The sequence below is a fragment of the Lygodium microphyllum genome, chromosome 25 (genome assembly GCF_053477565.2).
Source record: "Lygodium microphyllum isolate KBCC chromosome 25, Lygodium_microphyllum_v1.1.10, whole genome shotgun sequence".
Classification (NCBI taxonomy): domain Eukaryota; kingdom Viridiplantae; phylum Streptophyta; class Polypodiopsida; order Schizaeales; family Lygodiaceae; genus Lygodium; species Lygodium microphyllum.
Genome location: NC_141159.1, coordinates 13,686,603 through 13,710,731, shown reverse-complemented (window position 1 = coordinate 13,710,731; position 24,129 = coordinate 13,686,603). Strand labels below are relative to the sequence as shown.

The 24,129-nt window shown below is 41.1% G+C and overlaps 1 protein-coding gene across 2 annotated transcripts; it reads left to right on the top strand.

Annotated features, from left to right (window-relative positions):
* The first annotated feature begins 16,653 nt into the window (after positions 1-16,653).
* LOC148013927 (ABC transporter B family member 13-like) lies at positions 16,654-23,880 on the top strand. Of its 2 annotated transcripts, XM_087667282.1 has the most exons (12): positions 16,654-17,998; positions 18,119-18,173; positions 18,268-18,443; positions 18,532-18,732; positions 19,351-19,610; positions 19,697-20,013; positions 20,093-20,316; positions 20,409-20,543; positions 20,646-20,782; positions 20,881-21,329; positions 21,535-21,776; positions 21,896-23,880. In XM_087667282.1, the coding sequence occupies exons 1-12, from the start codon at positions 17,576-17,578 to the stop codon at positions 23,129-23,131; spliced, it is 3,855 nt and encodes a 1,284-aa protein (XP_087523408.1). In that variant the 5' UTR covers positions 16,654-17,575; the 3' UTR covers positions 23,132-23,880. The 2 variants fall into 2 exon arrangements, with proteins under 2 accessions (XP_087523408.1, XP_087523407.1); XM_087667281.1 differs by having other exon boundaries at positions 16,655-17,998; positions 20,409-20,782; positions 21,896-23,879.
* The last annotated feature ends 249 nt before the right edge of the window (positions 23,881-24,129 follow it).

The following is a 24,129-nucleotide window of genomic DNA, read 5'->3' as shown; positions in this document are numbered from 1 at the left end:
CATGCCCAACAAATAAAAGAATTAGAAAAGAAAAGAGCTTGCTATAAATGGTTAAAAATCAACCCAAATCATAGTAAGGAAAAGTTTAAACAGATGAAAATGCCAAAGTGTAGGGATGTCCACAAATAACTTCTAGTAATAAAGTATCAAGTCAAAGTATCTACTCTCATAAATAATGCATAGAACCTACAATTATACCACTGATGAAAACACCAAAGTGTAGGGATGTCCACTAATAACTTCTAGTAATAAACTATCAAGTCAAAGTATCTACTCTCATAAATAATGCATAAAACCTACAATTATAGCACTAATGTAATAAATGTAGTAGTATGAGAATCCAATTATGGGTAAGTCAAGCTCCTATTGATAGGACTATCCATGGAACCAGTCGAGATATGTAGAGGTAACTAGCAATGAAGATGCATACAACCAGTACCAAGATCAATGACAACCTCAATGTGTCGGTAAACCATATATCTAGTAGGCATAGACATCATGCATCTAGTAGGTCTTAGGAGAAATAAAGGAGAAGTGCCAAATGCATGATTGATTGAGTAAGAATAACGAAGCTCAATACATGGTGAAGTAGTGTGCATACATCATTGACATCACATTGATAGAGATAAGTGCCAAATCCAAAGCATAAATCAAACTAGCCCATGAAAGAGTAATTGCATCCATGAAGCATCAAGAGAGTATATACATATCTCAATGAGTCCCATGCTCTCAATAGAATAAGCTCAAGTGTATAAAATTTAAAGCTCTAATCGAATGCCAAACATGCAAGTAGCTCAAAGTAACTCCCACTCAAACAAAACCGAATACCAATCGAGTAAGATAGCTCAACACATCATGTGCCTAATATCTCAACATCCAAGATACATCAAGTACATAGTTGAGAGCATAAAAACCAAATAAAATCTTAAAGCCTATAAGTGAATGATCAATATAGCAACTAATCAAAGCTCCAAGATATATAATCAAGCTTAGGTGACACCATAGACATATCAGGATGCACACATGAAGAATAGACACCACATCCAAGTGGTGTACCCACGTAGCTTTAAAGCATAATATACATAGCCTTGCCCCAAATTATTGTTTGATGTCCATTTTGTATAGCTGTAAAATGACCTCTGAAATTTGAGTCAAATCGGCTCAATGCATCAACAAAACATTCCCAAGATATTTGCTAAGCATCTAGCAATGATTCCAATACCAATAGGCATGAATAGAACCATAAGCAAGCTTCATGCTCTCTGAAGAAAAGACCCTTCACAATAAAATAGCTTATTGGTTACTAGTGAAAACCCTACTACAATAGAGCCACCATAAGCTCAAATCAATCCAATGGCACCTTCGTACATCCTCACAACTTCCCAATATTAACAGCTTATTACATAAGCATGGTATGAGCCATAGGCATTTAGAGACAGACTGTCATAGTGTATTATGGCAAACATGTCTGCTACAACCAACAATGGCTCATCAATGCCACATCTAATGAAGCTCAAACACTAGCTATGAGTCTTGTAAATTTATCCAATGATCATTCAAGTGTATCAAGAGCAATTAAAACAAGTAGTAGATTGTTAAAAGGAGTAAACTATGCTATCCAAACCACTTGAAATGATGGTGTAAATAGTGTGAATAGATGCTAAGGTCCTATTGCTTATGCTAAGTACTATGATGGTGATAACAATGCTCAATTTACCATAAAGGAGTCCTAGGACAAGCCTTGAGAAGTCGGGGGAGAAGTGAGAAATGCTCACCTTGAATGGAAGAAATTGTGGTAGCCATTAAACCTTAAGTTGTAGGTATTCACAAGTTGAAGCAAAACTGAAAAAGTAACTCCTTGAAATAATGATCTAATACCAGTTGAAGGGAGAATCTTGGGTGGAAGCATAAGCAAGCGAAAGCAAGAGAGAGCTTTTTCTTATTCATTAGTCGCTAAAAGAATAAGAAAATAAGTGATAGTGATGGGCACCTCACACATGCAGTGTATAGGTGTGCGAGAATTGTAAGTGTATTGAATGCAGGGGTAGTGTAGGCATAGGCATCTTTACCCTATATAGTTTAATGTGAATAGAAATTACCATTAAATGTGTTTCTCTTTGAAAAGCAATCATAAGGGTTCTCTAAAGATATAGTTAAGGCTTGATCATGTTGGCGTTGATCTTCCACTTCTTATATATTAATGAGTGCCACATCCTTATGTATTGCATTCATTATAAGATATAGGCCATATACAAACGTCTAAAGCAACATTGCTAAGACCATCGATATATATGTCTCTACAAATATGTTGCTATTTTTATTACTATGTGCATCGTTGTTTGCATTGCTTTTATGATGTAAATTGCGATGTAGATAATAGTGATACACATAGTGTCATTTTTCAATGCATTTAACAACACACATCACAACGTATGTAGGTTTATTTGTGATGATAATAGCAATGGTAGTAGAGAAAAAAAATGTGGGTGGTAGGGCATGTTGCCTTGCCACCCTTCTAGCCCCATATATTGAACAATGTTCTATAAATCCTTTATAAATCGAGTACACAATTGTCATCAAAACACGTACATCATGAGATGTTGGAAAAAAAGAGTCATTGATTCAATATTCAAATAAGTATAATATCGATGATGATATCTCATAAAATTATATAAAATGATAGGGAGAAGAGTTCAAAACAGACATAGAAATGTATCCATAAATATTGCAAAATGTGAGTCCATACAAAGGATGAGAAATATATACAACAAAAACTACATAGAAAGAGCCTGGATGAACCATAGGGCCAAAAAAGAAAAGGATATGCATTCCACATCCAAGCAATTATTGATATAGCTCCTCATTGTCAAGATTGTGGGAGAGAAGGAAGGAGTCTCACTTGTAGCTTTCTTGCTTGCACAATGGGGGAATACACACAAGGGTGGAGGCTGAAAACCGTTTTCCTCTTCTTAGTTGTGTAAGCCAAAAGAACTCTCGTACAAAAGAAATAGAAGAACCCTATATATGGGTCTCAAACCAAACTCAACTAACTAAGGTGGCATACTAACTGAGCCACGAACTAGAGTAGATAAGGATAGCTATCATCCAGCTATTATTCATGGGCGGTGTACCAACCGCATTTGCAACTGACAAGTCGGTGACATAAATGCACAACGGTCACCCCGGCATATCACAAGTGGAGCTCGATATCTCAACACTCATAGTCTAGAGCTCGTCCCGATGCAATGGAGCATTGAATGGACTCCACAATATAAACAACCAGAGATTAATCCACAATACATAATGCATCACAAAAAAACTACTAACTCAAAGCAGAAAAGAGGCATGACTTATTAGGCCATCGTGTGCATATAATCTATTGACGAGTGTAGTGAGATTGTGTCTCTATGCATATACTTAGTCTCTAAACCTATAGGACTGCAATTTATGATCGAGTGCTACAAGGAAAATAAAGTAGCATTGTTAGAAATAAGGTTATTAGTACAAGTAGTATACCAAATAAGAAAGTGAACATAACCAAAAGAAAACTTACAAAATCCTCTAAATAAGTTCTAGGTTTGCCACTCTCCAAATGATGCACAATCCCTACATCCAATTGTGCCCTCACTACCTCCCATTGTTGCCACCATTTTCCTAGGGTTTGTGACCTCCTCCTTGAGTCACCTCAATCCTATGTGTCCAACTACTTAGGCTTTGGAGCACCACTTTTGATTGCCTTCCATATACATTATCGTATATATGACATATATGCACACATATAATCCATCATCCATCCTATGGAAAACTGATCCATTGTTGTAGGTAGTGAAAAAACACATCATGCAAGGATGCTACCACATAGTCCTTGCTCCCTTTCAATATGTTTTTCTAATGCTCTAGAATTTTATACCTAAATACTTATTGGCACAACTCTCTCATGTGTGCCATCACCTCCTCCCCTCATCATTCATGAGCATAGCATAGGTTTTCTATTCCATTAGGTATCCATACCCTAGTGAGGTACGTCTAAGTTGCACCCTCTCTCACCTATGACTATGCTTCTAGAAATAACCAGGAGACCCCTTGTCCATCTGACATATTATAGGGGTTATAACTTCATAGTAGCACCCATAAGGGTGCCACCCTATGATGAAACCTAGAGTCAAGGGTGCCACCCTGCAGACGATTGATGAAACCTCGAGTCAAGGGAGTAGATGTCCCTACAGGTGTATCAAACATTGGAGGTGATAAGCATCCACTCAACCAGTGAGATGGGGACAGTACATCAGTGTCTCGACAACACCCACTTGAGCTATCCTTTATAGAATTAGTACAGAAGTGAGGAGTAGCAGCCGATCGTGGGGTCGCAACATCTGCATCTTCGTAACAACCCCAGAATGTAAAAGAGGTAATTCTCATAGCAAACAAAATAACTGGAAAATACAAGAATACACCAAATATGCCAAAGAAACCATGGCCAAGGTGGCTAGGCATGGAAATGTATTGCCATGAATGGCTGAGAATCAAATATGAATGCTGCAACAAGATACTCACCTCTTGCTATGGTGGACATAGGTACACACCCCTATGATAGGTGGGAGGAAGGATCCCTCAATCTTGTATTCTTGAAATGGCAAAAAAGATACTTCACATGTTACATCCCCACCTTTTATACCAAACCCTAGCATATCCTAGACTAAGGTATTTTATGCTTTATTACAAGCCATCCCGACCTAGAAGAGCTTTGTCCTCAAAGCTGAATTGGGAATAAATTATAAGGATGATTGCAAGGATAGCTTGAAGCATATGGAATCATACTGAAGTAGAGCTCTTATGTTGATGAAGAATCAAGAAATTGATGAAGAAATGACTAAGTAAATGGAACACACTGTTGTAAGCTGTCCAAAACAAGATGTATACAAAATTGGCCATATCTTGAGCTAGAAATGTTTGATTTCCATGTGCTATATATAGAAATGTAGAGGACAACATTTAGTATCCAACCATGCCTTCAAAATCAAATTTTAATGAAGATAAGGCAATTAACTTTCCGACAAGAAGTTATCACAACAAGCTGTTTACTGTTCTGTTCATGAACTGTCCTCTTGTAAAAGCCATGGAAATTGCTCCAAGTATGATGCTTGTTGCCAAGAAGATTCTTTGATAGGCAAACCTTTCCATTTGATAAGGTATTCCACAAGAATTTGGTTCCTTAGAACCTTCTTCCTCTTACCAATAATATTTTCAGGCGGCTCATAGATGATCAAACCATCATCATCCAAGGGAGGGAGTTCTTCAAAAACTTGGATTTGAGAACCAACATACTTTTTAAGCTGAGACACATGAAAAACATTATGAATTCTTAGGCTTGAAGGTAAATCAATCTGATAAGCAAGATCCCCAACTCGTTTGACAATGCAGTAAGGACCATAAAATCTATGAGCAAGTTTATTGTGCCCTCCTTTGAGAGAAGCATATCGTGACTTGGGAACCTTCAAGAATACCCAATCATCTTCCTCAAACTCCACATGTCTTCTTTTCTCATCCGCATAGGCTTTCATGGTCTCTTGAGCTTTCCGAATGTTGTCCTTGCATTGCTTCATAAGAGCCTCCATCTTTTCTAACTCCTCACGAGCTTGTGGATTCACATCTTCATGGAGTAAGGTGGAGGGTACTTGCGCTTTGTAACCATATAGAGCTTCAAAAGGAGACATTCCAATACTCATATGATAAGTATTGTTATAGCAAAACTCCGCAAGGTGAAGCCAATGGTCCCAAGCATTTTGTGTGTCATGGCAAAAGTGCCGCAAGTATACCTCTAACCATTTGTTAACTCTTTATGTTTGCCCATCGGTTTGCAGATGGTATGATGTACTAGGAGTCAATAGAGTCCCCATTGAAGAGAATAAACTCCTCCAAAAGTTGCCCATAAACTTAGTGTCTCAATTGGACACAATCTTCATTGGCATTTCATGAAGCTTGAAGATAGATTCCATAAATTGTTCAGCCACTTGCTTTGCTGTAAATTGAGCTTTGGTAGGGATGAAATGGGCTGATTTAGTCAACCAGTCTACCACCACATAAATGCTATTCCATCCATGCTTTGTTATAGATAATCTCACAATAAAATCCATGGTAATATCAGTCCACTTACCATGAGGAATAGGAAGTGGTTGAAGTAAGCCGCCAGGTAGAAGAGAAGAGTCCTTGTTTTGTTGGCATGGAAGACATTGCATAACAAAATCCTTAACATCCCTCCAAATACCCTTCCGATAGAAGCTCTTATGGATATTATCAAAGGTTTTGAACAGCCCATGGTGTCCCACTAAAGGCGAAGAGTGCATCTCATGCAAAATACGGTCTTTAAAAGAAGATTGTGGTGTCAAGTAGACTCTACCATGATACCATAGAAGACCATTATGCCATTTGAAATTGGAATACTCTTCTCCTTTGCCTTGCTAAAATTCCTTCATCATTTTTTATGCTTGCTCATCAAGCAAATACTCTTCTTGAATATAATTGATCCAATCCTTATACATAATTGAAATTGTAGAGATGGAGCATGCCCACATTCTTGATAAAGCATCCGCTACAATATTGTCTTTTCCAGCCATATAAGATATTTCAAAAGCATAGCTTTGAAGAGTAGCTAGCCACCTCCGTTGTTTAGGAGACAAATTTTGTTGGGAAATGAAATATTTCAACACACGGTGGTTGCTTTTAACCTTGAAATGGCTGCCATATATATAATGATGTCGCTTTTTAATAGCATGTAAAGTTGCCAACATCTCTTGTTCATAGACATGTAGTTGACGCTCCTTATCATCAAGCTTGCGACTCTCATATGCTATAACTCCGTGGTCTTGATAGAGAACATCCCCAACTCCTCTTCCACTAACATCTGCGCATATAGTGAATTCCTTAGAGAAATCCGGGCAAACAAGAATAGATGCTGAAATTAAGAGAGATTTCAGCTCGTTGGAACTCTTGTCGGCTATGGAATCCCAAAAGAAATACTGTTTCTTCAGCCTATTGGTTAAAGGAGCCACGACATGAGCATAATTTTTTATGAATCTTCTATAAAATGATGATAATCCAAGGAATCCCCGCAAAGATGTAGAAGAAGTCAGTGTAGGCCATTCTTTGACACACTTCACTTTGTTAGAATCCACTCTTATCCCTTTTTCTCCCACAATGTGTCCTAGATATTCCACTTCTTCTTCCATGAAAGAACACTTTGACATTTTGGCAAAGAGTGTGTGTCTTCTTAATATGTCAAAGACCTCTCGTACATGCATCAAATGCTCCTCCTTGGACTTGCTATAAATGAGAATGTCATCAAACAATACAAGGATTGTTTTGTATAAGAGAGGCTGCAATATTTTGTTCATGAGAGCTTTAAAAGTGGTAGGGGGCATTTGAGAGCCCAAATGGCATGACCAAGAAGTGGTATAACCCTAATGTAAAAGAGGTAATTCTCACAGCAAACAAAATAACTAGAAACTATAAGAATACACCAAATATGCCAAAGAAACCATAGCCAAGGTGGCTAGGCATGGAAATGTATTACCATGAATGGCTGAGAATCAAAGATGAATGCTGCAACAAGATACTTACCTCATGCTATGGCGGACATAGGTACACACCCCTATGATATGTGGGAGGAAGGATCCCTCAATCTTGTATTCTTGAAATGGCCAAAAAGATCCTTCACATGTTACATCCCCACCTTTTATACCAAGCCCTATCATATCTTAGACTAAGGTATTTTATGCTTTATTACACAAAACCACCCCTAGAATGATGAGGAGAGAAAGTTTGCGGCTCTCCAAGGCATCCACTACAATCACCCTCTTTGCCAGTCGAGTGAGGCATCCCTGAATCTCTCTCCATGGCTAGTCTAAAGTATCAACTATAGCAGCTAGAGGCCGATACATCGAGGTGTACTAATGTAGAATGCGCAGAATGCCCAGACGATGTCCAAGACAACTCTTGGTCTCTACAATATCTTTAAAGCATGCCATCTGATCTGGAGACATACGCGTAAAGATTTTCTATTACTCCTCATTATGTCATCCCTCAACTCATCCTACTCTTTGGATCGTTAATAGTAACCTACACAATCAAAAAATGATCTTAGCATGTAATCAATATAAGGGTGAAGGTAAAATACGATAGCATAAATTTGCAAAAAAGAATGTTAGTTAAAAAGCATATACTAAAGTACCAGTAAAAGCGAATTGTTAACGAATTTGACAAGCTAACACAAATACAATTGGTCCTACAGCTCCCTGTCAAGCTCTTGGTATAACTCACCATACGTCAGAAGGTCTATGCATAGGTCTCTACATAGAAAGAGAAATCCACTTCATTCTTGAAAAAGTATTGTATTCTTGTCTCTTTGTCTACATTGCCAGTGCTTGTCTCCTCCTCATGCTCCAAGCCCTCCTCGTCCTCTATCCCCTACAACATTGACTCCTCTACCTACATACTCTTCTCATCCATGCTAGGGACATTGCTTTCATCATACACTCGAGCACTCCAAGGTGTTGATGGCACAACAAACCACCAATGAGGTTGTTTGGGATTTGGATAGAATATTACCTATTCAACATTACATATAAGCATGCCATAAAGAATGAATTAGTATTTGTAGTTGTTTTGTACTATGGAAAAATTAACAAAAAAATGTCATGTACCCATTCACAATGACATGGCAAGACAAACATGTCACATAGATTGTTTCATCTTTTATCAAAATCTACCTCTAGAAATCCAGATGGTCCTCATTGAACGATTGCTTGTGCTCCTTCCAATGCCACTTTAAACCACTGTACATCGAATACGATCATGGAGAAGCTACATTAATCTATTAAAATAATACTTTGTAGGTTGTCAAAATACTCCATCTCATCTACTGTAATATTTAGATCACCCATGTCACCCATATGTCCATGTTGCATTGTAGATTTTATGTTGTATATCAAATGGCTAGATTAATTGTCACATACAAAATCTAGATACAACAATAAAGAAAGCATATGGTCACCTTTGGATTGCATCCCCTTGAGAATTCACACTCCTTCTTAGAGACTTATATCCCTTCATGTGAAGCTATGGTCAAGGCATCATGCAACCACCTCGTAGGCATGAACTATGATAACTCCTCCATGCCCTTAGAATATCAAACTGATTGATGGTGTGTGCTATGCTAAAATTTTGATCATGTTGCCTCATGGTCCCTTTTGGCATGTTTGTACCTATTGAGTTATCTCTCCATGGATGCATAGTGCAACATATAAAAATGATTCACTTTCTTCTCAATGGCACCATCCATCCTCTTTCCTATCAAATTTTCAACCACCATATCTCCTACTAGTCTAGCATCATCCTTTAGTGTCCACAGTATCATGCTATTTGAATCGACCATCTATCGCAACCACTATGAATATGCACCAATACCTCTGACATTAGCCAACCTTCAACTACACCGTCCTCTAGATAAGCTCATTGTCGCACAAAGTCCTTTAGGGTTTTCATGAAGTGCTCCAAGAAGAACATCCATCGAGTATGGATGGGTCTTGCAATCTCCACTTCATCCATGAGATGTACTAGGAAATGAGTTTGTATCGTGAGCATGTTCGTAGGTAGATACTTCTCAAAGAGACATACTGTATCCAGTGCTTCTTGCCTTGTGGATTCAATGGAGGATGTCTCGATCTCCTTCTATGAGATCCATTGCACTAAATTCGAAAACTTATAAATCACAAAATGTATCTCTGGAGTAAGATGGGGCAATTATGATCAATAGTATGAATTACTAGAAATTTAAAGCATTACAAACATCAGATCAACATAAGTATAAAATACTGATTGTACTTACTATTAAGATCGGGACAAATGTGGCAGATCTTGTGCCATTCATGGGATTTTAGTCAAGTTAGTTAGTCATCTTTAGAAAAAGCAACATGAGAGAATGCATCATACCCATTAGTGTGTGGATAGACCTGATAATTTGCCTCACCATGCGCTTCTCTTTAGTAGGCATGATCTAAGGAGCATGAGGTAGTTGTATATAATTATCAAAGCTCAATTGTGGCCAAAGTACCTCCATCTTGCCTATCTCCTTGAAATCCATCTGTGCCCCTACAATGCCTCTCTTTTGATGATATGATCCCACAATAAGCTGCCGACATTCTAAAAAATGTGCATGGGATTTGTAAGTGGGTCTAATATGGCAACTCATAGAAAATTGAGAATCATCGCATTTCACTTAGAAGCAACTACTCATGGACCATCTTCCACTTATATTGGCTATGGGCATTCATTCGTGTTGGAGGTCGTTCAAGGAAACTTGCCCTTAAATCATTCGTGTTGGAGGTCGTCCAAGGAATCCTCCCCTTAAATCCACTTATACTAGCTATGGGCATTCATTCGTATTAGAGGTTGTCCAAGGAATCCTACCTTTAGTTCATTCGTGTGTTGGAGATCGTCCAAGAAATCGTGTCCTTAAATCCGGCAAGAATGCGATGTGCCCCTAAGATACTATCTTTTTCATGGTCCACGACCTTCTAACTGTGGTCCATGCAATGGACATGCATGATAACTTGAGGTAACTAGGCATGTCACAATATCCCTATCTAATCAATACAAACATAAACTAGCCATGTTAGATATCAACAATGAGAACGGAAGCTCGTTTACTTTAGCACTCCCCAAACCTTGGAAAGTCATGCATGGTCCACATAAGCAATCTCATCCTCCACATAATCTTGAGCTCATCAACTAATGGACAAAGACAGATGGTTCTTGACTTTATAGTGCCTAAGAACAAGAAAGCTAAGGATTAGGTGTCCTTTCTTCGTAGAAAACCATGGCAAGATGTTGTAGTTCACAAGGACTATTGGCCATATATTGTAAGAATTTGGCAAAGACTAAAATGAATTTACACTATCTATAGCAAGATTGAGCCGAAGATTCCTTGGCTCTTGTGCAAAGCTGAGAAAGGTGGAGTCAATTTGACTTTATGCTCGTGACATCTATTGGTATTTGATGGATTCCATTTGTGGACTCCCTTTACATATGCCACTTGTCAAGCTCACTATGCTGATGTGCGAAACATGTGATAAATGCACAGTATGAGTGAAAAGTATATGAGAACCTTTTGAGGGACAATTTGTCCTTGCATGTCTAGTCAATACATGTGAGCCCCACACTTCGGGCACATCTCCATGTTCTCATAGTGTCCTCAAAATAACACACAATCATTGACATATGCATGAATGCATTATAGTCCATGCCAAGGTTCCGTAACACTAGTCATGCATCATCACAAGACTCAGGCATTGTTTTTTCAGGTAGCAATATGTGATATTTTAACAACCTAAAAAAGGAAACCCAAACACCTTTGAAGAAAGTAAAAATTGTTCTTATAATGGAGTTAAAGACAAATGAGTATAGTACATACTTGAACAACTCGGTCACACTCACATTGCTCCATTTATACTTTTCTTGTACACTTAGGAGCATAATTAGTGTCTTTAAGTGAGATACCCGACACCTATCATATAATGGAATAGATGTCTCCTCTCTCAATGGGTCAGATGACCTAGTATCCATGGGTAGTAATGCATTAATCATTGCCTCCATCTCAAGATCTAAGATTGGGGGAAGGTTTAAAAGGTTCCTAATGTCTTCTAGTATCGAGGGCATAATTAATAGGTTGCCCTCCAATGGGTTTATTGACTCAAGCACTCCATCCATTGCATGCCAACAAACTCTTCTTACGGACCACAATAGGTACATTCCTTGGGATGGAATGCCATCTCTATGCAGATATTTCCAAGACACATTCAATATTATTGAAGTTTAATTCAATTACAATTTGAATGTAAAGCATGATTGGTACACACTTTTCTTACCATTAACTCAAAGTTCGAGATTGCTTAGTCAATGATTTCCGATTGAAACTCGCCAACATGTCGCATGTGGTTTGTAGACAAGCAACATTTTCCTTGAATTGCGAGCTTACACTGAGTGCAAGGATATGGGACACACTGATGGAGATACACCTATCGATCTTGAACGTTGTGGCCATCATCAATTGTCCATTTCGTCTATGTTAAGGCAAATAATACACTTCTTTCTCTCAGTTCATCGCTCCCTCGCTTCGTCCCTCTCTCACTCCCTCCCTCCATACATATATACATATATACATATATACATACATACATATATATCTCTCTCTTCTCTTCCATCCTCTATTGTTTTCTCTCCACCCTCTTTAGCTTTGTTTCTCTATCTCTCTCTATTCTTCTCTCTCCTCCCTCTATTTCTATCTCCCCTCTCACTTTCTCTCCCTCCCTTCCTCTCTCTCTTTTCATCTCCATACATACATACATACATACATACATATATTTCTCTCTCTCTTCTCTTCCACCCTCTATTTCTATCTCCCCTCTCACTTTCTCTCCCTCCCTTCCTCTCTCTCTTTTCATCTCCATACATACATACATACATACATATATTTCTCTCTCTCTTCTCTTCCACCCTCTATTGTTTTCTCTCCACCCTCTCTAGCTTTGTTTCTCTATCTCTCTCTCTCTATTCTTCTCTCTCCTCCCTCTATTTCTATCTCCCCTCTCACTTTCTCTCCCTCTCTCCCTCCCTCCCTCTCTTTTCATCTCCTCTCTCTCTCTCTCTCTCTCTCTATTTTTCTCTCCCCCCTCTCTCTTTGATTCTCTATATCTCTCTCCCTCTATCTCCCTCCTTCATGGTGACTTTTCTCTCTCCTCTCTCTATTTCTCTCTCTCTCTCTCGCTTCTCTATTTTTCTCTCACTCTTTATTTTTCTATCTCCTTCCTTTCTATTTGTCTCTCCTTCAGTCTCTCTATTCGTCTCTCCCTCCCTCTCTTTTTTTACTCTCCTTCCTCTCTCTCCCTTCCTTCTCTCTCTCCTTCTCTATTTTATCTCATCTCCCTCTCTATTTCTCTCCCCGTCCTTTTTTCTCTTCTCCCTCCCTCTCTCTCTCTCTCTCTCTCTCTCAATCTCTCTCCATCATTGTTTGTCTCCCTCACCCTCCTTCTCCCTCCCTCCCTCCCTTTTTCTTTTCCTCCCTCCCCTCCCCTCCCTCCCTCTCGCTTTGTTTCTCTCTCTTCCTCCTTCCCTCTCTCTATTTTTCATGAAGCCCCCCCTCTCTCTCTTCCTTTTTCTCTCTCCTCCACTCTTCCTCTCCCTCCCTTCTACTCTCTCTTTCTCTCCCTCTCTCCCTCTCTCTCAATACATCTCTCCACAAACAAAAATACAGAGAGAAAAGAAGAAAATAGAAAAACAATGAAAGGGGAGGCAATATTCCTACCTCAAAGGCTCGAAGATAAAAGCTTTCACACCTCCCTCGTTCTTCTTCATCTTTGTAGCTTCACTCGCTTTTCTCTTTTGGATCTCTCTCCCTTTTTCTTTGTGGATGACAACAATGGTGGTGAGCTCTCTCTCTCTCTCTCTCTGTCTCTCTCTCTGTCTCTCTCTCTCTCTCTCAGCTTTGAGCTCTCTCTCTCTCTCTCTCTCTCTCTCTTTCATTCACTTTCATTAAACGGTCTACAAAAATGGTGTGCTTAGGTTTTCAATGCTTTTTTTTTTCTCAGTACATCATGCTATGCACGTTGCTATTTGCATTGCTATGAGAAAATAGTGACACACATTGCGACTAAATAGCGACCTCGCTAATTTATGTCAGAAAAATGGGCATTGCTATTTGTCCGTTCCCTTGAAGTGATTTTCATTCATTCAACATTACATTAGTCTAAGCTACCAAAGATTTCAACATTTGGATTATGTTCTTTATATCAAGCTCTCATGAATCCTCGTCACATAAAACATGCACCTTTGAACCCCAGTGTGAAGCACTAGGCTGAATACTATCATGAAGCACTAAGAGAATCTAAGCGCACAATGCCTAGTTGTACTTATAAGGTCTCCTCCTTACATAATACATATGGACTAAGATTTTCTTTTTCTGTGGGCTTTAAGGATCGTAATAGCCTTGATATTCAACTGAATCTTGACTATTCTCCTCATGAGAGTTACTTTAGGGTGTCCCGTGGTGGCCACCTTGAATAAGGAATCCCATTGTTGGAGACTCTTAGTCCAATATGGCTACAACTTATAATTGCATTATGTATCCATTTTCTTTAGTTATTGAAACAAACATGGCACTTCATATATTGGTTGGAGTTGGAGAGGCCTAGCTTGCTCGTGCAACCTCATGTCTTGCTCTATTGTGCTCCTTTTTGGTGCCACGATCTTTGCTCCTTTGAGGTTCCATTTCTCATAGGATCTCCCCAACTAAGCTTTGCTCTGTGATCTCGTTGACACGAGTTATGGCTATTCACGATGTTAACTTAAGGAGTGGGATTTCAAAGTAAAGGAGTATGACAATGGGATGATGATTATTATTCTTATGGGGGGATTCAAGAAGAGTGTGGAGGGAAGAGCTAATGGGGTTGGCTAAGGTAATAGGCTTAAAGATAAATATGAGGATAGTTTCTCATATGATCTCCCCGACCAAGCTTTGATGTGTGATCTCTTTGACAAGAGATATGACTATTTATGATGTTAACTCAAAGAGTGGGATTTCAAGGTAAAGGAGTATGATAATGGGATGATGATTATTATTCTCATGAGGTATTCGAGAAGAGTGTGGAGGAAAGAGCTGATCGGGTTGGCTAAGGTAATAGGCTTAAAGGTAAAGATGAGGATGGTTATGAATTTAAAATAAGGCTATGATGAAGGTAAATATAATTGGGTTTGGACTCGATATGGGTGATGAAGATGGTCATGGAGAATGATTGCAAGAAGGATGGGATGGCTTGAAGTTTTAGCGAGGAGTTAGTTGGAGGATTGATGCTATCATAATCATAAGGTAGCTTCAAGGAGTCCTCCTCTCTCTCCCTCTCTTTCATTTCACTATTGTGACTTGATCTAGCCCCCACACACAAACACTCTCTCATAATAATAGTATGACAACCATTCTCTGTTTCTCATGATAAGGATAGCAACAAGATCCTTTCGTCCATCATGCCCTCATCTTAAATAGCCTATTTTCTACTTATTATCACCATGATTTGTGGCTAGGATGGCATTGATAAGTCCTAGAGAGTTCTTGGCAAGTTGCATTCTGAGGAGGCTAGGCTAACGGTATTTGAGGAGCCTCAATATTCACTTCATCTCTCTCTTCATCGTGGATTTGTGCCGTAATTCAAATCGTCTCCTCCTCCTCTTATAGTTTTTTCCCACGATGCACGGGGACATAATTTGCAGTCTTCTTTTTTCTGTCTTTTAATTATTATTTTCATCAACTTTATTATCCTTTCCTTCTATTCTCCCCTCAAGCCTTTGTTCATGTGGGTTTATTGTCTATATTTTTGATATTGGGACTCTATGCAATATTGTTTGCATTAAGTCATACTCATCATTGTTCATGCTTTTTACTTTTGACATTCATGTGGGTTTATTGTTTATATTTTTGATCTTGGGACTGTATGTAATATTGTTTGCATTAAGTCATACTCATCATTGTTCATTTTGACATTGAGACAATGGTACTGATGTTGATAATTCTGTTTGGAGAGCTACACATCTTAAGTAGTTCATAGTAGGGATATTATATCCACTAAACTTGTGTGATTCGATAAAGTCATTCATTAGGTGTGAATAGGAAATGGAACTTCTAGTCTGGCTATTTTGGAACTTTCATTGGTTCATAGTATACTCTCAAAAAATGAGGGCAATCTATTAACTCTTTGAAGTTAACATGACATGGTGTTGTCCCATTTGTTTCTCTCCTCTTTCGCTCCTCTTCTCAACATTCTCTCTCCTTGGATGAAAGCTCTCTCTCTCCATCTCGAGCAATAGGCAATTGTGAATTTACTATGTGCGTAGAAAGCTTGGACCTGGGTGGTGTCTATAAAAGTCACACTGGCTTGCACGTGGCTTGGCCCTAAGAAATTGTGCTTGCCCTTTGAGACCTAGGTGTGAGCTGGCCCTTTGTTTCATTCTTGAGTGGCAAGTGGGGGGAGGTTTGGCTTGGGGTGGCAGGACCCACAAGCAATTGGTAATGTGACGCCCCTTTAACGAACCTGAGGTCGGTCTGTCATTATAGGCCATTTAGGTCCAAAGTCGATAAATCAAGGGTGGGGGTCGTGATAAAGGCAAAGGAAAGGGACTCTGTAAGTTGGCATTGAATGGCTGGGCAGGTGCGCCTAGCAACATACGTCAACGTAGCAATGCGGGGTACGTGTTTCGAAAAATAAAAAACACAGATTGGGTCCTTGTTGCCTGCAAGAGAGAGATCAAGGTAGGCTCCATGGTGGACAAGCGAGGCATAGTCGACCATAGGGGTCTTACGTGTCAGCACCACGTAATTTTCCACGCAGGATAACGAATCTGTGGTGGCTGGGGGTGAGGCACAAGACAACTTTGCAGGGTCGGGTAAAGTAGCCAGAGTGGTCCCCGCGATCCGACGTGTCCTACGGCAAATGCCACGCAAGGCATATGTCGAGGTCAGTCAGCAAGCCACGCGGGAGATGATTCAGCGCACGGTCCTGTCGAGGCGTCTTTAACTTCAACCTTGTGCAATAGGGTGGGCTTCCGGCGATGCGCCAAAAGGGTAGTTGGATTTTGTTGCACGAACTGCTGCTGGACCTGGTGCTGTGATTCGAAAGGAAGAAGGAAAGGAGGTGGAGCAGCCGCGGAAGGAAGAACGGAAGAAGAGTACAGCTTGCATTTCCATCTCTCCTCCTATCTCGAAGAAGAGAAAAAAAGCAGCACAGAAAGCTCCCCCTCCATAATCCGGCCTCCATTTCCTGCATGCAGTTTGTGCCATCCGCTATCACGAAGAGGTAAAGCTGTGAAGAAAAGCTGCTTCTCCATTCTTCGGGCCTCCCATTTCCTGCCTCTATATCGCCATTCTCTGCCAGAAAGAGATGCCGCAGTAAAGAAAGCTGCGTCTGCATTTTCTGGCCTCCATTACCTGCGTACATTTTGTGTTCAGCCTTTCTTTTTGCAGCGTTCTGTTTCTGATACGCAGAGCTCGGAGTTCTAAGTGTGGCAACAGACATCCCGAAGAGAAAAACTTCCGTGCAAGAGTAAGTTTAACAGCGGCAGCCGAGGAGCTTCTGGTGCACCACGACGGGTAGGAAGCCGTTTCTAAATCTGTATCCCCCCGAGACATCTGGACGGTCACTACAGTGTGGTTTCTCATAGTCCCAGAGAGAAGCTTTAGGGCACGAGTAAGTCTAGCAGCGTCAGCTAAGGAGCGAGTAAGTCTAGCAGCGTCAGCTAAGGAGCTTCTCGTGCATTTCACAAGCAGAAAGCCTTTTCCGAAGTTGCATTTCCTCGCGGCATCTGCACGGCCATCATAGTGTAGCAGCCATGGTTTCTCGCGATTTTTTTCTTTTCGTACGTCTCCTTGTCGTGGCGCCTAGCGTTGGATTGCGCACTTCCTTGCCAACTTCGAGCTTGCTGCTATTATAGTCCCTCTGTAAAACCTTTCTAGTCTGTTTTTAAAAAACCTGGAATCATGAATGATAACGAGAAGCCCTCTCTTGAGGCTTACAGTGACACCGTGCCTGACAAATCTCTGAGTGGGAGGTGGATCGGGACCAAGAGCTTCAAGTACAGGTTCGGAGCTGTTACAGATTTGTCGCAGGAAGAAGAGATGCTTAGCAAGGAGTCAAGAACCCTCGAGATGGCAGATCAAGAAGCAGGAAGCAAGGAGGAGGATTTTGAGAAGAAGGGTTCGGAAGCGCGGCCGAGCGTGGCTTTCTACAAACTGTTCTCCTTTGCTGATGGTCTGGACTATTGGCTGATGCTGTTTGGCACGATAGGAGCTTGCGTACACGGAGCAGCCATTCCTGTCTTCTTCATCTTCTTTGGGAAGCTTATTGACGCATTTGGAGCCAATGTCAAGGACCCCGACGCCATGGCCAAAGAGGTTGCCAAGGTAACACTTGCGCAAAGAATCATCTCAGACGGGATGGTTTATGGCATTCTAGAGGCAAGTGCCTGGGGCACTTGACAACTTTTATGGCTTTAACCTTTGATCTGTCTTCGTTCGTTGCAGTATGCTCTCTATTTTTTATACTTGGGAATTGCTGTCATGGGGTTCGGCTGGCTAGGTACCATAGATTCTGCTACACAAATTCTAGCTAGAGAAGATTTTGGCATCTTTTAAGAGTGTAGCTCGTAGTCTGAAAGCTGAAATTGTGGCAGAGGTATCATGCTGGATGCAGACTGGTGAACGACAATCGGCACGCATGAGAACTCAATACTTACAAGCAATGCTCAATCAAGATGTAGGGTACTTTGATATAGACACGAGCACAGGCGAAATAGTTAGCAGCATTTCCAGCGACACAGCTCTGGTTCAAGATGCCATCAGTGAGAAGGTGGCGTTTCTGTATTGACATTTTGAGTAAGTCTTGTTTTATGTTTACCTAATTTGTTTTTGATGTGGTCTGCTTATATATTGTATAGATGGGCCACTATTTGCACTACATGGCCAGATTCATCGCCGGCTTTGCGGTTGGGTTTTCCTCTGTATGGCAACTTACTCTACTCACCCTCGCTGTAGTACCTCTCATGGCTGCAGCCGGAGGGACTTATGCCGCCATTATGATCGGGCTCACTAGTAAAAGCCAAAAAGCTTATGCCGAAGCCGGCAGAGTTGCGGAAGAGGTGAATTTCAAACGTATTCGTTTTGAATTAGGCTTTATGATTGCCATCAGTCTGCATTAGACTCATCACTCAGTACGGGTAGTAAACTTGTAAATGTGATTCGGGACGAGCAGAAAGTTAAGCTTCGCACAGGACACTTCCTCTAGTATCTGGGGAAAAGGGAAAGTTGATAACTACCGGGAACTCCTGGAAAAGGACCAGGGTCACAAGATACAAAAACACAGCATTGCTAGATAAAAAAATCTTGCGTAACAGAAGGGTCGTGTCATGTGTGAGCATCGCACAATGAGAACAGGTGCACAATTTAATATAAATGCGTAATCCTTGGATTGGTCTCTGTTGAGTGCTCACTTGGGAGGCAGGTAAAACCTGTTTTCTGCTATTTACATGTCTTTATAAGGCAGCGTTGTGATTTCCCCGGCTAGCAAGTTCTTACAATGCACAAAGTTCTTGACAATATTTATAAAGTAACGTTCGCTGTTGTTGGTAAATGCTGCCCGTGAAATATTCTTTTGCGTACTCCTTGAATTTCCTTTGCGCAATGCGTTTTCCAATTTTCTAGATCTTGCATTGTTAGATGTCGTAAAACTGAATTTCTTGCGAATCTATTTAACTCAGGCCATCGCGCAAATTCGAACTGTTTATTCGTTCGTTGGCGAGGAAAAGACGATTAATACATATAAAGCAGCCTTACAGCAATCCTTCAAACTTGGTAAAAAGGGTGGAATGGCGAAGGGAGTTGGTGTAGGCTCTACTTATGGGTTGTTGTTTGGAGCGTGGGCCTTACTACTTTGGTATGCCAGCATCTTAGTGATTCATAAAGTCACAAACGGCGGCCAAGCTTTTACCACTATCCTCAACGTAATAATCAGCGGCATGTAAGTGCCAAATATTTGGCCTGGTGGAATGTGATATCGTAGGTTTGTGTTTGGCTTCTAAAACACACTATTTATTCTTTCTACAGATCCCTGGGGCAGGCAGCTCCCAATTTAACTGCCTTTGGTAAAGGAAAGGCTGCCGGTTATAACATACTAGAAATGATTAAGAGGAAGCCTGCCATTAATGTAAATCTTCTCCAAGGGAAGACTCTCTCTCGAGTTGAAGGGCATATAGAGCTCTGTGATGTCAGTTTCAGTTATCCTTCCAGGCCTGATGTGGTCATTTTCCAGAATTTCAGCTTAAAAATACCTGCTGGCAAAACAGTTGCGCTTGTTGGTGGCAGTGGTTCTGGAAAAAGCACAGTTATATCACTGATTGAACGCTTCTACGATCCGACATCTGGTAGCTGGCTTTTGACGTTGACCTTGTGTTGCACCATAATTCCTGGGTTTGAAGCACACTAAAATAGTTGTTGTTGCAGGTAAGGTAATGGTAGACGGGCACGATATAAAGTCTTTACAGCTGAAATGGCTGAGGGGCCAAATTGGATTAGTGAACCAAGAGCCTGCACTATTTGCAACCAGTATCCTGGAGAATATACTGTATGGCAAAGAAGGGGCTGGCACGAGTGATGTTCAGAAAGCTGCCAAAGCTGCCAATGCCCATGCATTCATTGAGCAGCTACCAAATGGATATGCTACACAGGTAAAACAAATAAAGCTCAAGTTTGTGAATGTGATATTTATAATTACTTTCCTTTTTGTCTTTCTTGATATCGATTATTATTCTGGTACTAGGTTGGTGAAAGAGGGGTGCAATTATCTGGAGGACAAAAGCAGCGCATTGCCATTGCAAGGGCTATGCTAAAGAATCCTTCCATACTCCTGCTTGATGAGGCCACGAGTGCCCTTGATGCAGCCTCCGAGCGCTTGGTACAAGATGCATTGGATAACCTTATGGTTGGTAGGACGACTGTAGTCGTTGCTCATCGCCTCTCCACAATTGTTAACGCTGATGTAATTGCTGTGGTAAAGCTTGGCAAGATTGTGGAGCTTGGCACCCATGAGCAGCTCCTTTCAAAAGGTGAGCGCGGAGAGTATTTCAGCCTTATTAAATTGCAAGAAACAGCTGTGAGCAAAGTAGAAGGACCATCCTCGAATAGGCATTCTAGGTAAGTATAACGCGCTACTTGGATTACAGACGGGTTCAAACCATCTCCGTGGTTAACATTGCGAAGGCCTCAAGTACTGATCATAATGACACATGCAGGGAGATGAACAGGAATTCTTATACATCTTCTTTGTCGCATTCCAAAAACTACAGTTTCCGGACATCTAGTTTACACTCATTTCCCGGCGAATCAGATTTGTATCCACCCATTGACTTAGAAGATCATTACGTGAAATCTTCTCTACCTCCACCCTCTATGTGGAGGTTGCTAAAGTTGAACCGTCCAGAATGGCCATACGCATTTTTGGGGGCCTTAGGAGCTATCATGGCTGGAGTGGAAACTCCTCTTTTTGCTTTGGCTATAAGTCAAGTATTGATCACTTTCTACAATCCCGATGTTGCGTATATGAAGCATGAAGTGCGCAAGGTGGCGTTCATTTTTTCTGCTGCGACTGTTGCTACGGTCTTAATCTATATCTTGCAGCACTATTTCTTTACTCTGGCAGGGGAACGGTTAACTGTACGAGTGCGAGAAAAAATGTTCACATGTAAGGCCAAACCTCAATTTCTTATTGAAATGGACAACATGATCTGTTCATGGCTTTCTTTTGCATTTTCTTTTGAGGGCGTCACAAGGCCACGTAATCGTGCCTGCTCTTGGATGCAGGGGGTCATGGATTTAAGGATGTTTGTGAACTTTCTTTTGCAAGATTAAGAATAATTGCTGATTAGAGATTTCTTGGGTTTTTGCAGCCATCTTGCAAAATGAGGTGGGCTGGTTTGACCTGGACGAAAACAACAGCAGTTTTCTAGCTTCCCAGCTAGCCACTGATGCCACCTTGGTTAGAGCTGCCGTAGCCGACCGCACGTCTACAATCACTCAAAACATGGCGTTAACAATCACAGCCTTCGCTATTGCCTTTGCTCTTGAATGGCGGGTGACGCTCGTGATTATTGCGACGTTCCCTCTTCTAATTGGAGCCTCGGTTGGTGAGGTAAATACAAAAATCAGGCTTATTTTGTTTCTTTTATGGTTGGTCTGTTCTGATCTTTGCGGTAGTAACATCATCGCATGGCTAGATTGAGCTAGAGCACAAGTTGTTTACATTTGCAGCAATTGTTTCTGAAAGGCTTTGGAGGCAACCTAGGGAAAGCATATGGACGTGCGAGCATGGTTGCAGGTGAAGCTGTGGGCAACATCCGCACAGTTGCAGCATTTTGTGCTGAAGAGAAAGTTCTAGACTTGTTTTCACGCGAGCTGAATGTCCCAAAGAAACAGCTGTGGTTGCGGGGACAGCTTACTGGAATAGGGTATGGAATCTCACAATGCTGCATGTATGGATCGTACGGGCTTGCATTGTGGTACGCTTCAACACTAGTGAAAAAGCAAGATACGAATTTTGGGAATGTGATGAAGGCCTTTATGGTGCTTATTCTAACTGCTTTTGGGGTTGCCGAAACATTGGCTATGGCCCCTGATATCGTCAAAGGTTCTCAAGCTCTGGCTGCTGTGTTTGCGATTATGGATCGTAGAACAGAGATCGATCCAAACGATCCAAATGCAGAGGTAGTTTCAGAGGTGAAAGGCGCGGTTGAATTGCGGCACATTGTCTTTAGCTATCCTGCAAGACCCGATGTCAACGTATTTCAGGACTTGTCGCTTCGCGTACATGCTGGCCGCAGCCTTGCTGTCGTTGGACCCAGTGGCTCTGGAAAGAGTTCTGTGATTGCTCTTATTGCAAGATTCTACGATCCTCAATCTGGTGTCGTCTTGGTGGATGGTAAGGACATCAGAAAGCTTAACCTAAGGTCACTCAGACACCACATTGCACTTGTACAGCAGGAACCCGCCCTTTTCGCCGCAAGCATTTATGAGAACATTAAGTATGGGACCGAGTACGCAACAGAGGCAGATGTGATAGAAGCGGCAAAGGCTGCGAATGCACATAATTTTATTAGTTCTCTTCCACAGGGTTATCAAACTGATGCTGGAGAAAGAGGTTTGCAACTCTCTGGGGGCCAAAAGCAAAGGGTTGCGATTGCTCGTGCTGTTCTGAAGAATCCATCTATTTTACTTCTAGATGAAGCTACTAGTGCTTTAGATGCCGAGTCCGAGAAGGTGGTCCAAGATGCCCTTGATCGTCTGATGAGAGGGAGAACCACTGTTGTGGTTGCACATCGGCTTTCGACCATACGCAGTGCTGACTCTATTGCTGTCTTGCAAGGTGGGCAGGTTGTAGAGCATGGGAGCCATAAACACCTGATCAGTAAAGCAGGAGGCATGTATGCCCAGCTTGTCAGCTTGCAACAACATGGAAACAGACATCTAGCGAGGTCTACTCAGAGGTAGCTGTTAGTTGGAAGCATTCTTTACTCGTGACAGAACATAGGTAGTCTTGGGTCTTCTGTCTTATTCATTCACACGAGCATGCATGGAAACAAAATTTGGGGGCCAATGTGTCCTAACCTGAATGTCCTTTCAAGTAAAATTGCAACACTGTAAACTATTGGTAGCTCACACTTGAAGGGCCTGGTCTTGAAGGCCCTAAAAACTTGCGGCTATTATTCTGATGAAGATAGAAGGCACATTGTATAACAGAGACTTTTATGAGCGATGGCATTGTATATTATTCCCAGTTTTCGCAATGGGGCTTTTAATCACCTTTGGGATTTTTGCCGATCCACCGACCATCTTATGGAGCCAGAAAATTAAATTGTGGCCAAGGTAACTCAAACTGAGTAAGGCGGTTTCTTTTAATGCCAGTCCAATCGAACCACAGGAAATGAATCCTCATAATTTTGATTACGTAGGGGCTGTTCCAGGTGTTGCGAACAAGTATGTCGAGGCCCTCCCCCCAGCTCTGTATTGTTTCTATTAGACGGGAAATAATCGTGCTGTCATGAGTACCCACTAATTAGCATGACCTTTTGCTCAGTGGATGGTGACATTTGGGAGCGATGCCATTTTCACTGCCGTCCATTGATGCGTCTGACGTCCAGTAGTGGGTTTAAACTTTGCATGTGAGAATCGTCTGGCACAGGTTTTTCCCCTGTGAACTTTAGCTACTTTTTCTGAAATTAAGCAATGTCTTTTAATTATTTCGAGTTAGCTTGGTTACTTGCCTACACATGGGAGTAATGGAAGGTTATCAGTTACCGCAGTTGTATCTTTTCAAAAATCGCTGAGTTTAGACTTTAAACGCCTCGATCGCCCACGGCTCTTTCTTTGTTGACGTCCTGGACCCTCCTCTCTTTGTTACGCTCTTTAATAATCGAGCTCGATTTTCTTAATTTATTAAGAGCATACTTTAGCAATGCTTAGGGGAACCTGCTGTTTGAGTGGAAAAT

Bases quoted from the DNA above. Each gene is read 5' to 3' on its own strand.
- LOC148013927 (XM_087667281.1), top strand. From the start codon at position 17,576: ATGAATGATAACGAGAAGCCCTCTCTTGAGGCTTACAGTGACACCGTG. The intron at 19,611-19,696 runs GTAAGTGCCAAA...TTCTTTCTACAG, and splicing joins AACGTAATAATCAGCGGCAT to ATCCCTGGGGCAGGCAGCTC. The intron at 20,014-20,092 runs GTAGCTGGCTTT...TTGTTGTTGCAG, and splicing joins CTTCTACGATCCGACATCTG to GTAAGGTAATGGTAGACGGG.